Source organism: Poecilia latipinna, unplaced genomic scaffold (assembly GCF_001443285.1).
Source record: "Poecilia latipinna isolate Pla-1442-1.1 unplaced genomic scaffold, P_latipinna-1.0 Scaffold3357, whole genome shotgun sequence".
Classification (NCBI taxonomy): Eukaryota; Metazoa; Chordata; class Actinopteri; order Cyprinodontiformes; family Poeciliidae; genus Poecilia; species Poecilia latipinna.
This window is the reverse complement of record NW_015115973.1, coordinates 33,406-50,080: the sequence shown is the minus strand read 5'-3', so window position 1 is coordinate 50,080 and position 16,675 is coordinate 33,406. Positions and strand designations below refer to the sequence as shown.

Genomic DNA, 16,675 nt, shown 5'->3' with positions numbered 1-16,675 from the left:
GAATGTAATTAGAGATATCTTAAATTGCTAAAACGTTTAGTAATAAAACAATTTGAGATATGTGGAATGTAAGAGCAGTGAAACCGAATTTATGTTAAAACAGCTTGCCATACAACGGCAAGCCATACGGCTTAATAAGTATAACAGCAGTAATACTTATTACAACAGTTTAGAAGAAAAAGTATTATGGGGAAGTTAACACTGTTAGCTGCAAGATACAGAAGAACAGAGGGAGGAAAGCTGGAAAAATATCAGTGAAATTAAGTTTTAAAGTGATGTGAAATCAGAAGTGGCAGTTTGCATGCCTTACTTTTCTTCTTATTTGCTCTATCAGCTCCATATATTAAATGTTCATATTATCCACTTCGCCAAAGTGAACTCATAGGGGCTAAAAGAAATAAAGACACAGTTTAGCTTTAAAAAATGATACATTTCTCCTTATTGCATCACCAGAGCTGGTGAAAATCTCTCATGCTGCAGAAGCTGAAAGTTTATTAGATCTCAGTGGATTTGCTGAGTCAGCAGGCTGCGTTTCTGGCACATTTACTATCAGCCATCTTGATTTGGTAAATAAAACACACAAATGCACTTTAGTCTCTAGGATCAGCTCATTTCGATAATAAAATACTCTGAGAGGAGCACATTTAAAATGAAAAGTCTGTTGCTCTAAGAGTTTCATCCATCTTCTGCACCAGGCGTGACCTTTATTTGTCCTTCAGGCGTTAGAGAAACGACAGTAATGAGTAAATTTGGCTCCAGATCTGGAAGAACTCCTGATTTAAAAGCTGTGCCATGATTCTGCTGTAAGTGTGTTAAAGCTGGCATATCTCAGTGCTGCTAAGTGGATTTTAATGGAGCCAGCTGTATAAATCGCAGAAGGCTAACTGCTTTGTTTCCGTGTTTTTATTTACAAACCTCCATCTGAGACCCTCTGGTGTTCATATGTGTTGGGGAAATGTGTGGCCTGTTAAAGGAATTACGTTGTTTGTCTTTTCACTGTAGCAAATGTTTGTTTTTCCATCATATTCTGACTATTTCCTACATCAGAAATCAGGACTGAAGATTTTGTTTGAATTAATATCAAATCAAAAATATCCACATAATATTTAGTAGAGAAAATCAAAACTATTTTCCAAATGGTGTCAATTTGTGGCACATAAAAATAAAAACATGAGGATATTTCTGCATATTTTTCAAGATTAAGATCAAAATTTATTTCAGAGTCACATAAAACATTGATTGTTGCAAAAATGAACAATTTCTGTATGGTTTACTAAATAAAAGTTTAATTTATTCAGTTTTATTTGGTGAAATTAATATTTTTCTCTGTTATTTGAACTGAAACGAATCAAAATAATATTTAGTAAAACAGATTCTCAAAGTTAATCCTCAGTTTTGAACCTAATTAAAATGAGTGTGAATGCATTTTTGAGCACATGAAAATAGAAATATGAGGATATTTCTGCATATTTTTCCAGATTAAGATCAAGATTTACTTTAGTCGTTTAATCTATTCACTAGTGGTTAGCTAAAACCAATAAATGCACAAACAACATGAGATCTAGCAAACAAATTTAAAAAATGCATTTTAAATCATATTTATGCCAAAACCTACAAAGTTCTACTGAATACAGATTAATTATTGTGATAAAATCTGAATTAAATCATTTTTAAACAGTCGTTACACTTATTATTCATTTTTATCCCACTGATTACCGTCTTTAATACCAGAATAATTTATAATATTATCTCTAATCGTCCGGGAAACGATGTCCTTTAATGTGTAAAATTACGTCAGAGCTGACGTTGCAGTTTTCTATACCGGAGTCGCTTGCGCGCATGCGTGAAGGACATAAACCGTGGTTGCTCCACATGACCTGAACTCAAACCGGTTCTTCCCGTTCTGCAAGGTAAGACCACTGGACCAGTTTTACGTCTGCAGGTGTATTCAGCTATTTACTTTTAGCGAAAATAAAAGTTATTGAATTTAGTAAACTACGTAGGCCGTGATGACGTCATAATACAGCAGTTTGTGGTTTATTACTCCGGCATGACAGCCGCTTCTGCTCCGATGTTTCCATTTGTGACGTTAATAGATCTATAATTAAAGATTTGCATGCTGCAAAACCACAGCAAATAGAAATGTTCAGCTAGAGCAGCTCTGATGTTCATATAAGGATCATTTTTACATAATGTTTGATTTTTAAAGACATGTAGTAATGGCAGATTCTACTGAACCTGGTCCCGAGAGGAAATTACTTTTCTTTCTTTTTTTTAATTAATTTTTTTATAATCAATTAGGAAATTAAATTATTTCAGTTGCTCAGGGCATAATCAAAAAAGGGGGCGCTCAAGCACCAAATAAAAAGAAAAACAATTTATTTGTCTGCGTTGAACAAGTTTTCTTTTGGTTGTATGGACTAATGGAGAGGTGGTGCAGCCATCTTAGTTGTTGAGTCTAATGAGCAGCTAAAAGAATATCTAAATCGTAAAAATCACCTTATCAATGTTTCAGTCTTTATAGAGCCGCCCTGCAAAGTAATAAATATTTTTATTGACACTTTCGACAGCAAGCTGCTCCGTACAGCAGTTTTTATTGAAGGCTTTTGACACTGTTGATTACGAAACACCAAGAACAAAACTTATCAGTGTTTCTGCAGGAGGCTCTTAAAGTTGTACTGTTTATAATTCATTACTGCCTTTCGTTAAAAGTAATCCACTGATTAAAGCCTTTTTTTTAAACAAGTTTAGCCTTGACATAGTTTTTAATTTTCCCTAAATAAATTTGTGTTTAAGTGGAAAGTTTAGTTTAAAAGCATTTGATTTAAACAAAAAATTAAACATCTTGCAAACATAATACAAAGTTATTGTCTTCTATTCGCACAATATTTTTCTTGTTTCTTTAAAAGGCTTCCTTTTTCCTATGCAAGGTTTGGAAAAGATGCCTCCAGTAAACTCAGGTCAACATTTATTTGAAATATAAATTAGTAATAATAATAATAGTAATAATAGCATTTACTTTTATGCTGATGATACTTGCATTACATGTAGGTGCAGCAAGTTTAACTGTGGACTTAGTGATGGTCTAATGTTCACCAGCTCTCTAAGTTTAAATTCATTTTCTGAATTTTTTAGAGTGTTTTCTCTAGATTTTCAACTATTTGTTATAAATTTAGCCTTTTAAAACAGATTTGTTGCTTCAAAACAAAACAGAACCAAACCAATTTCCTTCTTTTTTTATTTCCCAGGAGCCTTCAGTCTTCATGCATTGCGTCTTTGTTTACGGCTCCCTAAAGAGGGGCCAACCCAATCACCCCTACATGACAGACAGCAATAATGGAAAGGCCGAGTTCCTCGGTACGGCCGTCACCGTCCAGAAGTATCCACTGGTGATCGCTACCAACTACAACATGCCCTTCCTCCTCAACCTCCCAGGCCAAGGCAACAGAGTCCAGGGAGAAATCTACCAAGTGGACGGAAAGATGCTTGAATTCCTGGACAGTTTTGAAAATATCCCCACCATGTACCAGCGAACTGCAGTGGAGCTGGAAATCAAGATGGCGGATGAGAAGGAGAAGCTGATGGCTGGAAGCATCATGGAGGCGTCTGTGTACAGCACCACCACCTACCAGCCGGACTGGCCATCACTGCCCACCTACGACAACTACGACTCCAACGGAGACCACGGACTAAAATTCATGCTGAGGGAAGACAGAAAGTGGGCTTCAGTCAAGTGACGCTCATAACTGCTAATCCCCTGAAAATCACTAATATACTAAAACCAAATAGGTCTTGAACACAGGCAATTGTTTTCTCAAATGGATATTTAGGTACAGAAAGGCAGAAAATATACCTGATATGTGCAAATCAACAAAATTGCTTAATGTTAATTGATGAACAGGCTGCATTAGTGCTGCACTTTATCAAGTCAGAGGATTCCAATGTGCTTTACAGTCATTCACACACTTATGGAGCTACATTGCAGTTTCTTGTTTCCCATGTTTTTCACAGACCTTAAGAAAATATCTTACTGTTCCAAAACATTCAATTAGCAATAATAAAAGTTGTATTTCTGAAGTTATGAACAGAATAATTTCAGACTGATTCTCCTTGCAAGCTCTTAGTCAGAGAAGTATTCCAGAAAATGGAGACAAAATAATGTAAAGAATCCCAAATAATGTGACAAATAAAAGTATATTTTTAGCTATTAACATCACGTGTAATGCAAAAAACTCAGGTTGGGTTTTTTTATAATTATCTTTTTTACAGTACTGTGAAAGCGTCTTGAATCATATCTAATGTTTTTTCATAAAAAATAAGAAAATTATCTCAAGTTTGTTGTACCATCAATTCAGAAGACTTAAACATTTTTAAGTGTTTTTATCTTCTTTTATTAAACTAATTTTGAAAGATGCAACAATCAGTGTACTGATCTTTAAAAACTGTATCTATAAAAATAGAAAAATAACTTCACTACTATTCCCATGAGTGGATGAATCAAAGGTTTTATCAAAATATGGTTTTGGTCAAATTTCTAAACAGGCGCTTTCTTCGCTCTTGCAGTACCTTCCTATTCCAGCAGATGTCAGTAAAACTCCTTCACTCACAGCTGAGGTCAAGTCAAACTGCGTTAAATCAAGTTAAATTAACTTTAAACCAAATAGTAAACCAGAGTGATTATGTTTCTGGGTGCGACTTTGCTACTAAATTATTAGTAGAAAATTCATTTTTCTACTACTGAGAAAGACGTGTGACCGGCGTCGCTTGTGCGCATGCGTGAGCCAATATCCTGGGATCGCTCCTCTTGACATTTATCGTCCTGGAAGGTAAGAAGACCACTGCGTCAGTTTCACGTTTAGTGGGATTTTCAGTTGTTGGGGGCTCAGCGAAAAACTACGGAGGCCGGGATGACTTCATAATAAAAGGTGAAAAAATAGGATTTGGACGCTGACGTCAGCTTTATGTCTCATTAAACCTGTCAGACAGCAGCAGATCGCTGGTTTCTCCTTCCTCTTCTTTCGCTGCTGCTCTTATTTTACGATTTGTGACATTAATAAATGCATAATTGAAGATCCGCTGCAAAAACAGCTAAATTAGAAATGCTCGGTTGTAACTGCATGGAGAAAATGCTGGATTATCGAGTGCTGACCTCAGTTCCGTGTCAGCTGGCTCCTAACTAAAGTGTTATTCATTCATCAACTCAGTCTGAGTTCAGTTCAGCCTTTGAATTTTGTGTTTTTAATGCGTCCAAATATATCAATGTTTACATCCTTGTAAACATATTTAAAATCATAGATTGTTGTGTTTTGTATGGAGGGCCACAAGGGACAAAATTAAGTAAATCCATCATGTACAATAAAATAAATGTTTAAATAATTTGGCTGAATTTCAAGTCCCTAAATTCAAAGTGCATTAATTTTGTGTTTTTTAAAGCTGTAATTTATAACTTTAATTCAATTTTGTTTTCTTCACATCTGTTGAAACTGTCATTTTGCATGGAAAGTATAATATGAGAGACAAAATATGAAAAAATGTCTTCTCCCAGTGCTAACTAGAAACAACCAATCAGAGCCAGGAGGCGGGTCTTGGCACTGTCAATCAGGATTTCATCCTCCTCTTTTTCTATGTCAGTGCTACTCAACCCTGGTTCTCACCGCCCCCCTGTCCTGCATGTTTTCGGTATTTCCCCTCTGCCACACACCTGAATTGTATCTCTGGGTGATTAACAGGCTTCTGCAGCACTTGATGGTGATGCAATCATTTGAATCAGCTGTTCTGGAATAGACACACATCTAAAACATGGAGGGGGCGGTGAGGACCAGGGTTGAGAAACACTGTTCTATGCTAGCTACAGCATAGCATGTTGTGAGTGCGCAGACTAGTTAGCATGAAGATGTGGGAAGATAGACGACTACAGATAAGCTGTTTTCTTGTTGACCTACATTTTTCTCCACCATTAGCACATTTGGCAGTGAGTACATGAGGATGATTGGCAGCGAAAAGCCCCTCCTCCTGGCTCTGACTGGTTGTTTAGTTGGGTTAATTTCTTCAGATCAATTTTTTTGTGCATTATAACTGTCAGGACATGGTGACCGTTTTAACAAATATGTAAAAACCATAGTTTATAAAAGTTACATACTGCAGTTTTAAGTTGTATTTTTTCTAGATTTGTAACCAATATTGACTCGATGCAGGTTAACAAACCAAAACTATCCCAATAACCCTTCTGTTTTTCCCAGGAGCCTTCAGTCTTCATGCATCGCGTCTTTGTTTATGGCTCCCTAAAGAGGGGCCAACCCAATTACCCCTACATGACAGACCGCAGTAATGGAAAGGCCGAGTTCCTCGGTACGGCCGTCACCGTCCAGAAGTATCCACTGGTTATCGCTACCAAGTATAACCTCGTCTTTCTCCTTAACCTTCCTGGACAAGGCAAGAGAGTCCATGGGGAAATCTACAAAGTGGACGAGAAGATGCTGAAATACCTGGACTGGTTCGAGAAGGTTCCCACCATGTACCAGCGGACAGCAGTGGAGCTGGAAGTCAAGATGGTAGACAAGATGGCGGACAAAGAGGAGAAGCTGTCGCCTGGAAGCATCATGGAGGCCTTTGTGTACAGCACCACCACCTACGAGCCGGACTGGCCATCACTGCCCACCTACGACAACTACGACTGCAACGGAGACCACGGACTAAAGTTTGTACTGAGGGAAGACAGGAAATAGTGATGCAGATGAGTAAACTGCCTTTAGTGCCTTTAAACCACAGAGAGGATCAAGAGTAGCAAATGAGTAACGAATCAATAATTATGTTCTCTGTTAAAACCAGATGAGGAAATTTACTTGTTAAAATACACTCAGTCTTACGTTTTTATCCAAAAATTCGTGTCTGCTTTTTTATACTTTTAATGAACAATTTTCTGGGAGACAATCAGCTGTTGGCAATATTTAAAAATGAAAATGTTAAGTGTGGAGGTTCCTCCACCTTTTCCTCAGTGTTAGTATTTATTTAAATGTTTTCATATAATATATTTAGATTTTCACTTTTTCTTTGGTGGGTTTTCTTTGGTGGTGGTTATTGCATTGGGTTGTTTACTAATTTGGGTGCACACATTTAGTAAATGCCTTATGTTTTTTTAAGATCATTAATTATTTTGTTTGCTGAGTTTAAGGACTGGCTGACAGAAGGGGGTTGGCTGAAAGGAACACCAGGAAGTGGAACAGTCCATCAGGCTGCTGGAAGCAGGGGACGTGATGTGGAAAAAATCTGCCTCTCTCCACTAATGGCATAATTGTTAAAACCTTTTTGGTGTTAGGTTATTTGGGTTTATAGAGGTGTTTAAGTCAAAGTGTTTTAGTTTAAATTAGTCATTTATGTTTATACATTATTTGTCTTTGTCTTTTTCCCTACCCCTCCTCGTTTGTGTAGGCTAGCCTGTTTGTATAAATTCCCCTGTGTGTTCATTGTGTGAGAGCAGTTGTTGGTTTGTTATCTTGAGTTAGGTTTGCCTTAGTTGATTTCTTTTGGGCCCATTTTGTTATATTTTTTTAGATTGGTTGTTGAATCCTTTTGTTAAGATGTTTTTGGGAAAAATAAATAGAAGATATTTTTTTTATATATGCCTTTGTCCTTGTCCTTGACTGGTTGGACCGTCACATTAAGCTATAATAAAAGATGCGTCTTATTTTGTCTTCTTTAATTAAATGTAAAGCAGCCTAACAGGGGGATTGTATTAAAAATGTTTTCTCTGTACTTTGAGTTTTTTATTGCTTATTCTGGTGTTCAGTGTGATTTGACTGGACCGCTGTGTCCTGAAACACTGGATCAGATATTTTTGGGTGTGTTTTGTGATCTGGAGAAAGTCCACAGCCTCATCCTATGAGGTATTTTTGTTGCAGGAATATGAAAGAGATTAATGTTGCTTCCTCTGCTTAACATGTCGCTGCTTGTTCTGGTGCTTTTGAATTCTTCAGTAAGTGTTCGTCTTTTTACACAATAAAAAGCTTTATTTTTTCTTTGCACAAATAAAAGTAGGGCAACAGGTTTTTTTGTCTGGATAATTCATAGACAAAGAAGCACAAACCAGTGTGTGGAGACATGACAAGACTGAAACATGAGTCTACTCTTAATCTTAAAATGTGAGGTGCAAAACAGAGTTTTCACCCAGGTTTTGGTTTTCAGTTCTATTTAATTTATCAGTAAAATTGACTAAAAACTTCCAGGGATTTTAATAAAATTCTGACTTAAAGATAGCAAAATAAAGTAAAAGTGAGAAAAATCCTGTTAATGTTGCTAAAAAGACGAAAATCAACTGGAAAATGTTAGGATATGTTTTGCTGCTTTTTTTGTTTCAAATTACTGAAATCTCATTTGCTTATTTCATTAAAATACGTTTAGGTTGTTTATTCAGGAGGTAACATTTTTAAAAATACAACAGTTTTGGTAATTATAATTAAAAAGAAAAATACTAAAGAGTTTTGTGATGTTTAAGTATTTTCAACTGGATATTTTGGCTCCCAAGCCGATTGAAAAAATGATTCTGCAGGATCCCCAACACAAAGCCTTGGGGAACACCGTCAGGAAGGACCAAAACCTGCAATGTCTACAAGTAAAACACGACATAATCTGTGATTTGCTTTGTTTATTTTTCATATGAACACAAACTTTTCAAAACAATTCCAGAAAGCTGGAAAAATACTGGGAAGAAGGCGATAAAGAGGAAATCTGTCGGCTTTGGAAGCAGGTCTGAAGTTTTCCTTTTCAGTGAAGACAAAACGAAGGAGGAAAAAACTATTTTCACAGTGTTATCAAAATACTGTACAAAGAGGAATTACAAAAAGAAAAACATGGATTCTGTGTCCTAATCTGGCATCATGATTAATCCACACATCTGCTTTATGGAGCTCTAAATATGTTGAGTTAAAAAAGTGGAAATAAGGACAATACTACTAATATTTTCCAGTTTGGCACAGAAACAGAACATTGAAGATAAATGGTGTGAAAGGAACTTTGAGGAGCTCTGAGAGTGTTGGTGTGTAAAAAAGTGTGATTTCTAAAAGGCTGGAAGAGAAGTCTGTGGTTTTGTGTAAGGCAGAGGTGAAGATGGCAGAGTCATCAGTAAAGATCCTTCCTGGAGCTCAGCAGGGGGCGGCTGGCAGAGCAGGTGGCGCTGCGGATCACCTCCATCCACCTGGAAACCAACAGAAGGAAACCGACTCAGTTTGAGACAGAAATCATTTTAAATTCCAATTTCAAATTTCTTGGTCAATTATTGTTCCAAATAAAAATTTTTGTTAATTTACTACACCTATTCTACAATGGTATTCGTTTTCGCAAAGGATTGATTGATGGACAGATTGATAGTTGGGTCGATGGACGAATAAACAGATTGATCGATGGGTGAGAGGATGGGTCGATGAAGGTTGTAGATGGAGTGATGGGTAAATGGACAAACATACAGATCAATGAATGAGATGAACCACACAGCCCAATGAATGGGTTCAACAAATGGGTAGATCGGCAAAAGAATTCACTCAATTACGCATTGCTAGGAGGACAGAAGGGTCGATGGAAAGATTATTGGGCCCATTGATGGATGATTGGGAAAGAGGACGGACAGCATGGTCGAAGAATTGGGTCGATAACGGGACCACTGGGTCAATGACCAATAGTGGGTGGATGGGCTGAGAGATGTTTCATCCAATGAGCAGACGATTGGGTCAATCGATGGACAGAAGGGTTGATGGACCAATTGGCTATTGGTTGGTCAGTGGATGTACAGATGGATAGGCAGACAGGCAGATGATTAGCTGAGCATATTTTTTTATGTCTTATTGGAGCAAATTACTTATGAACTTAAGAAGTATCCAGGAATTTTTCCAAATTTGGAAAACATTTCAGATCTTCTCCCGACATTTCCACCTTTTGTATGAAACCTGTAAGTTATAACTTCTTGTCTTCTGTGGTTTAAATAAAAACATTCACTCCTGGGGTAAAACTAGATTAAATTGCTGCTCTTTGTTGAGTGAACACCCACCGTTCAAAGGCGTACTCGCTCTCTGATCTGAAGTAGTACACGTGGGATTTAAAGTGAAGCTTGAAGACGTAATCTTTGTGGATGTTCTCGGACTCGGCCGGGACGGTGACGGAGTAGCCCAGCAGAGGGAGGCTGGCCAGAGGGTACTCATCCTGCAGGAAGGCCAGATATTGTTACAGAAATCCCAGAGCGACTCTTCGCTACGCGTTTGCATGTCTTACCTGGTGCGACTTGTAGAAAAAGAGGCTGAAGTTAGTGAAGACCACCCAGAGTTTCTGCCAGCCGTTGCTGTTCTTGAACTTCCTCAGCAGGTTACCTGAGAGCTGGTTCTGCAACACAAGCACAGGAAGCAAAAAGCTCATTAAAATTTCTAATCAAAATTGTGAGCAATTTTGATTAGAAAATTGGACAAATTGAGTAAAAAGGGAAAGCTGCTCGCCTCCATTACCATCTACTCTTTACTTTCACAAAACTCTCACCAATTTGACTTGTAGAACAACTTTCTAAACAGAGAAGTGCTTTCCCGGCTGCTGCAGTACCTCTCTGCGCCACCAGATGTCAGTAACAGAATGGCTGCAAACCACAAGGTGAGACTGGGGGCCTCATGAACTCACTGACCGGCCCTACCGATGCCAGCGTGAGCAGATAAACAAATGAAGGCACAGATGGAGTGGAAGAGGACAGGTGGATAAAGAGAAGACAAGCTGAGCAGAAAACCACACAGAATGAAGCACAGATGAGCGCCGAGAGCAGAGCAGCACCTCCACGGCGACGCTGAAGTCCACCATGGATACGCTGGTGTTGCGATGCCAGCAGACGTGAACGGTGGTGTTGCCACGGTGACTCTGGCGCTCGAGGGACGAGCGCGAGCCGCAGAGCTCCTCTTCCGACTCCAACTCAGCCCCAGCGTCCTCCAAAGGCTCTGAAGGACAAAGACACGCCATCTGGACGGGTGTTGGAGCCAGTTTGACTGCTGGTCCACTGGGAGCATCTTACTGGTGTCGGGTGGACTGGTGGACAGCAGCTCGGCGTTTGGGCTGCTGCTCTGTTCTGCCAGGTCAATGGCCATCCTGATGTCCTCCACCCAGCGCTCCATCTCTGCAGCACAACTGCAAAAACAAACAAACAAACAAACATGGCTTCTTTATTTTTTCCACCAATGCACTCCCTGGATTTTCATAGTTCAGATTGGCTGCCATCTTGCACTGCAAAAACAAAAATCATAGCAAGTCTTCTTGGTCAAATTTCTAGTGCGAGTATCTTAATACACTTGAAATAAGACAAAACTAACTTGCAACTAAGTTTTCTGCAAATATTTGGAGCTTGTTTTAAGTAAATAATTAGTTAATATTGATGAAAAGTACTAGTTCCACTGGCAGATTATTTCACTTATAAAAAGCTAAAAATGATGTTTAATAAGTGAACAAATCTGCCAATGAAGCAACTAATTCTTTCCCAATCTCAAGAAATTATCGAGTTAAAACAAACTCGTTTAGTTAGTTTTGTCTTATTTAGAATGTATTAAGATATTTTCACAAGAAAATCAACCAAAAATACTTGGTGAGATTTTTGCAACTTCTGTTTATGTGCACTTTGAATTCTCATCGATTGATGACATAATTTTAGGACCATTCTTTTTATTTATTTATTTATTTAATTCCAAGAATAAAGTCACAGTATTACAAGATCAGTTTTAGTAAAACGAGAGATAATGCGAGAATAAAGTGCTAAGATCACCAGAATCAAGTCGTAATTTTAAGAAAACGCCAACATGAAAAATAAAAAATAAAATGATGAATGTTGAGCATCTTGAAGTTGTAATTTCAACTCATAAGAATCAGATTGGAAAGGATCGTTTCAACGACTGAAATAAAAGCCACTTTATAAAAAATATTTTCTGTCATTTGTTTTTTTCTAAGAAAATAAAACAAGATGTGTAATAAAAAAAATAAAATCTTATTTTTAAGCCTCTGGAGGAATAAAACGGCTGAGATGTGTCGTTTTCCTCACCTGGCTGCCACCACCACAGACTGCCGCAGTCCAAAGAGCGTAAACGAATGAGGGACCCCCCACTCCTCCTCACTTTCTCTGATCTGAAGAACAGAAGCATAAATGAATGAAAAATAGATTTGAATCTGATCAATAATTGCTGCTTTGATCTTATTATTGATCACACACCGTCATGCCGTACAGCGGCAGCTGGCCATGGACCTTAAACTGGTTGGACGGAGTCGTTCCTCGACTGGTGTACATCAAACAATCACTGAACTGGAGGAAACAGGAAGCAGAAGGACAACATTCCTACACGCCATCATGTAAAATGCAAGATTTATCTGACATTTAATTAGAATTTAGACAAATTTAATACAAAAGTTAACTTTGGATGTATGAAAGTGGCGCCTAGAGACCAGGGAGAAGGAAAGGAGGAAGAAGACGAAAAGAAGAAAATGAAATGGGAAGGAAAGAAAAGGAAGAAAGGACACAAGAAGGATGAAAGGAATGAAAGAGAAAACAAGGAACAAAGGAAAGAGAAAAAGATGGAGAGAAGGAAGGAAAAAAGGACAGAAGAATTAAAAAAGAAAGGAGGAAACAAAGAAGGAATGGCTTGTCAGAAAGGAACTACAGAAGGAAGCAAGGAAAGATGAAATGGACAAAGATGGAAATAAAACAAAAGGAAGGAAAAAAGAAAAAGGAAACACCACAAACAGGTGTTGAAAGGTAGAAAAGAAAAATGTAAAAAGTAATGGATGTAGGAAAAACGATGAGGGAGGAATGAAGAAACTGGGGGGAGAAGGAAAGGAAGGAAAAAGATGAGAAGAAGAGCGACTTGGTTTTGGTTCTGAGGTCTGTAAATATCCCAGTGTTTAGTTTTCAGGAGCTGCAGTGTAAACTGAGTGAGGCTGTGATTGGTACCAGGAAGAACATCCTCTGCTGCAGACCTTTCCCTGACAGCTTGCTGAGGCAGCCCAGCCTGATGAACTCCTGCAGGTCACAAACACAAACACGACCTGTCAGCCGGAGCCCGGCAGACCTGAGGAGGCGACAGCGCGGAGGAAGACGCACCCTGCCAGGCGTGATGAGGTTCTCCACACCGGTCAGATCCTTCCTCAGCTCCAGCAGCTTCTGGAAGTTCTCCATCTTCATCATGATGCCCTGAAGCTGCAGCGCCGTCTCCGAGATCTCTGCCAGGGCGGCTGGAGGAACGGGGGCGGCTGGGTTTTAGAGGGGCGACGGCGGGGAAAAGGCGGACGGAGGCGAGACGAGGCCACTCACCTCTGCTGTCCCTGAAGTCGTCGTGGGTGGGCGGGTAGTGCTTGCAGAGCCTCTCCAGGATCAGCTTGTAGTGCAGCAGGCGGTGCAGCGGCCGCAGCAGGAAGATGTAGAGCGGCAGGTAGCAAACCCTCTGCTGCTCAAAGTCCCTGCACACGGCCTCCACCTTACGACTCGACCTGGACACACACTCAGACTTAACGCTTGGCAAACCCTGAGCTACATTGGGGTTGCTAGGCAACGACACTGGGCTCGCCTGGGGTTGCTAGGTAACGGCAGACTCAACAATAGGGAGGTTTTCCAGACACAAAAGATATTAACTTATTAGAAGCAGTATAAACCAAGATGGAAGAACAAAAACATGCAAAATGTGAATTTTGCACAATAGATCCAATTTAAATAGGTCAGACTGGTGCCTGACCAGTATGTTTAAAATCCACAAAACCTCCCAACTTCAGAGCTGCTCTCATGCTGCGTTCCAGTTGAACTCTGATCTTACCTACAAGCTCGCTCCAGCTCCACCAGGCACTCCGAATGCTTCTGCAGATGAACCGTCAGCTGCTGCAGGAACAAAAGGAAGCGATTAGATCTGCAATCGCCTCAATCTGGGAGGAAATCCAGACGAACTCTCACCCTCAAGCCCTGAATGTTCTTCAGTAAAACGTCTCCAATTCGTTGGTAATCTCCTTTGATGTGAGCGTTGGACCGACCCTCCCTGCAGGAGGAAGAGCATTTATTATTGATTCATGTGCGGTTGCATGGAATCTCCACTAGAGGGCAGGCTGAGATAAAGTTCACACACACAGAACTTCACCTTACAGACTTCAGGACACAAGGAAGCAGAAATTTAAGGAAATGAGGACTTCCTACAAACCAAAATAAAGTTTATATCCCCCTGTAGGAGGAGAACAGTAGAAAGAAGAGAGCTCACCACTGAGCCAGCCGCTGCTCCGTCTCTTTGAGGAATCCCTGGTGAAACCTGTAGACGGGATCGTAGTGGGAAGAGATCAGGTTCTTAACGGTGTCTGGAAAGGCTTCATCTTTCCCTGCAGCTTTCTGGAAGAACTGGGGACAGAAGAAGACACACAGCACAGAGGAAAGTAGCTAAATTAGCATGAAATGGTAAAATAAGACGAGACTTTTGATTGAAAATATTCTCCAGATTCAACTTCCCAGAATTCTCAGTATTTTATGGTCATGAAAATAAAAAACACTAACGAAGGAAGGGGGACACAAGAAACGCAAGGAGGAAGGAGATGAGGAACAAAAACGGAAGGTAGGAAGGAAAGAAAGAAGGAGGAAAAGGAGAGGGGGAGCAGCGAGAGGTCAAGAGGTCATCCAGCTCGCCTTCCTTCCACTTCCAACAGAAAACTGAAGTCAAACAAGAAAAATAGAAGAAAAATGTGAGCAGAGAGATTTTCACCACAGGAAAGGTCAGAGGTCATGATGGACTTCAGGGGCGGTGCCTGAACCTGAAGTTACTTTAGTTACAAACACAGAAGAGTTAAACTATGCAATCCACACTGCACTGCCCTCTAGTGGGGAGATTTATGATGCAGACGATTTATTTTTATATGCAGAAACAGAAAGGAGGGAAAAAAGAGAGATAAAGACAAAGAGAATCATCTGAACGGAGAGTTTAAAACCTGCAGAGAAACCGAAGTGCTGCTGCAAAGACGGATTAAAGGTCAAAGGTTAAAGGTCTCAGAAAACAAAGTCTCCAGTCAGGATTTACATTAAAAAACTAGATAATTAAAAAGAAAGAATGATAGAGAGAAAAAGAAAAACAGAGGAAGAAAGGAAGACAGAAAGAAAAAAAAAGATAAAGAAAACAAAGCAAGATAGAAAGAGAAAAACAAAGAGGGAGAGCAGAAACAGAAAAAGAAAGAAAACAAGATGGAGATGAAGAAAAGAAAAAGAAAAGAGAAAACAAAAAAGAAAAATGAAGGAAAAGAGAAAAAGAAAGAAAACAAAACAAAGACAGCAGACAAAAAGAGAAAGAAAAACAAAGAAAAAAAGGGCAACAAAAGAAAGAAAAAAGAAATGCAGGAAAAAGAAAGATCAAAGAAGGGATGCAGAGAAGAAACGAAAGGAAAAAAGGCAGCTTGGAAAGAAGAATGGAAAAGACAAACAAGGAGGACAATATGGCAGATGGAAGGAAAGAGACAAGGAAGAGAACATGAAGACAAGAAAGGGGAGAAAAAATGTTGGAAGAAAAGAAAGAAGGAAGGAAAGAAATGATGGAGAGAACATTTAGTTATATCTGACAGCATTCCACTCCTCTTTTCTTTCGTTTTTCCACTTTAGCAGATGTGGAAAATCCTCAAATCAGATTCCAGATTTATCAGAGATGTTTGGCGGAACAGTTTCTGAGGAATTCGTCCATCAGAGCCGATGAAGCGACGACGTGTCGGCTAAACCAGGAAGCAGTTCTCACCTCAGTGATGACCTGCAGGTCCTTGAGGAACGTCCGCTCTGTGGTCAGCAGCTCTTTGGCCATGAAGTACGCTTTGTCTGTGGGAAACTTCTGGACACAAGCACACACAGCACATCTAGCACATCTACATCTATGCAGATCACCACCAACTCTACAGAGATTGCAGCTACATAGATTAGGAAGAAAATTGTGAATCTTTTTTAAAATGTTCTACAAATAAAAAACTGAAATTATTTGTCTCTTCTTCCCATGACTATGAAAACCTTTAAATTTAAAATTAAAACATTCAGCATGGTGGTGGCAGTATCATGCTGTGAGGTGTTTATTTATTTCAACCTTATTCTCTTTTGGTTGTAGATAAATTATAAAACAAATGGGAGCAGATTTGCAGGTATTTTGCTAATTTTCATCTCTTTTTCATTCATCCAATGAAATTTTCCACTTCTAAGCACACCTTCCTCCTCGCCTCCTCTTCGTCGTCATGGCGGACATATCCGGCCTCGATGAGCAGCGGGCTGGTGAGCGGCGACAGCGGCTGACCCCCTGGAATCTGACACACATCTGTCATGCTGGTGACGCCCCTCTCCTGGTCCTCCCCTGGGCCGCCGCCGTTCGGAACCAGCCGGGGACTTTCCTGCGGAGATTCCTTGGAATCGGAGCCGTCTGAACGTCGGGAATGGAAAACACAAACGGGGAGATTGTGTGAAAATGAAATTAAAGTTCAGTTTTATTTTGAATTTGGTGAACTGGGCTGTGAAACTTTTGGTTTTCTAGATACTAGATAAAAGCAGTAATTTTTAAAACTATTATCTAATTGAAAGTATTTTCTTAATGTGGGTTCCTACACATTTTAAACTCAATTTTCCAGAGTTTTCCATCCTTTACATTAATTTAAAAATATTAAATATTAACATTTGCCATTAAGTTGTTAC

General features: G+C 39.3%; 3 protein-coding genes across 11 annotated transcripts in view; 2 read left to right on the top strand and 1 right to left on the bottom strand.

Annotated features, from left to right (window-relative positions):
• Nucleotides 1-1,753: 1,753 nt before the first annotated feature.
• LOC106940779 (gamma-glutamylaminecyclotransferase C-like) lies at nt 1,754-4,077 on the top strand. Its single transcript, XM_015023608.1, has 2 exons — nt 1,754-1,910; nt 3,249-4,077. The coding sequence occupies exon 2, from the start codon at nt 3,264-3,266 to the stop codon at nt 3,735-3,737; it is 474 nt and encodes a 157-aa protein (XP_014879094.1). The 5' UTR covers nt 1,754-1,910; nt 3,249-3,263; the 3' UTR covers nt 3,738-4,077.
• Nucleotides 4,078-4,477: 400 nt separating this feature from the next.
• On the top strand, nt 4,478-6,881 carry LOC106940778 (gamma-glutamylaminecyclotransferase C-like). 4 transcript variants are annotated; one of them, XM_015023604.1, is made up of 3 exons: nt 5,826-5,971; nt 6,240-6,348; nt 6,433-6,881. In XM_015023604.1, the coding sequence occupies exons 1-3, from the start codon at nt 5,888-5,890 to the stop codon at nt 6,723-6,725; spliced, it is 486 nt and encodes a 161-aa protein (XP_014879090.1). In that variant the 5' UTR covers nt 5,826-5,887; the 3' UTR covers nt 6,726-6,881. The 4 variants fall into 4 exon arrangements, with proteins under 4 accessions (XP_014879092.1, XP_014879091.1, XP_014879090.1 ...); XM_015023606.1 differs by lacking the exon at nt 5,826-5,971 and adding an exon at nt 4,478-4,826 and having other exon boundaries at nt 6,240-6,881; XM_015023605.1 differs by lacking the exon at nt 5,826-5,971 and adding an exon at nt 4,479-4,925 and having other exon boundaries at nt 6,240-6,881.
• A 1,745-nt stretch (nt 6,882-8,626) lies between these two features.
• Nucleotides 8,627-16,675, bottom strand: part of LOC106940776 (FERM, RhoGEF and pleckstrin domain-containing protein 1-like) — a 38,923-nt gene continuing 30,874 nt past the window's right edge. For 3 of the 6 annotated variants that reach the window (XM_015023597.1, XM_015023601.1, XM_015023598.1), the window contains exons 13-26: nt 16,198-16,406; nt 15,744-15,833; nt 14,238-14,371; nt 13,940-14,021; nt 13,806-13,867; nt 13,310-13,485; nt 12,950-13,230; nt 12,215-12,304; nt 12,047-12,129; nt 11,033-11,145; nt 10,798-10,958; nt 10,258-10,365; nt 10,037-10,188; nt 8,627-9,190 (exon numbers count right to left, since the gene is read on the bottom strand). In XM_015023597.1, the coding sequence (XP_014879083.1) occupies nt 9,115-9,190; nt 10,037-10,188; nt 10,258-10,365; nt 10,798-10,958; nt 11,033-11,145; nt 12,047-12,129; nt 12,215-12,304; nt 12,950-13,230; nt 13,310-13,485; nt 13,806-13,867; nt 13,940-14,021; nt 14,238-14,371; nt 15,744-15,833; nt 16,198-16,406 (1,817 nt within the window). In that variant the 3' untranslated portion in view covers nt 8,627-9,114. The remainder of the gene's footprint in view (nt 9,191-10,036; nt 10,189-10,257; nt 10,366-10,797; nt 10,959-11,032; nt 11,146-12,046; nt 12,130-12,214; nt 12,305-12,949; nt 13,231-13,309; nt 13,486-13,805; nt 13,868-13,939; nt 14,022-14,237; nt 14,372-15,743; nt 15,834-16,197; nt 16,407-16,675) is intronic. The other 3 variants (XM_015023600.1, XM_015023602.1, XM_015023599.1) reach the window with 2 other exon arrangements.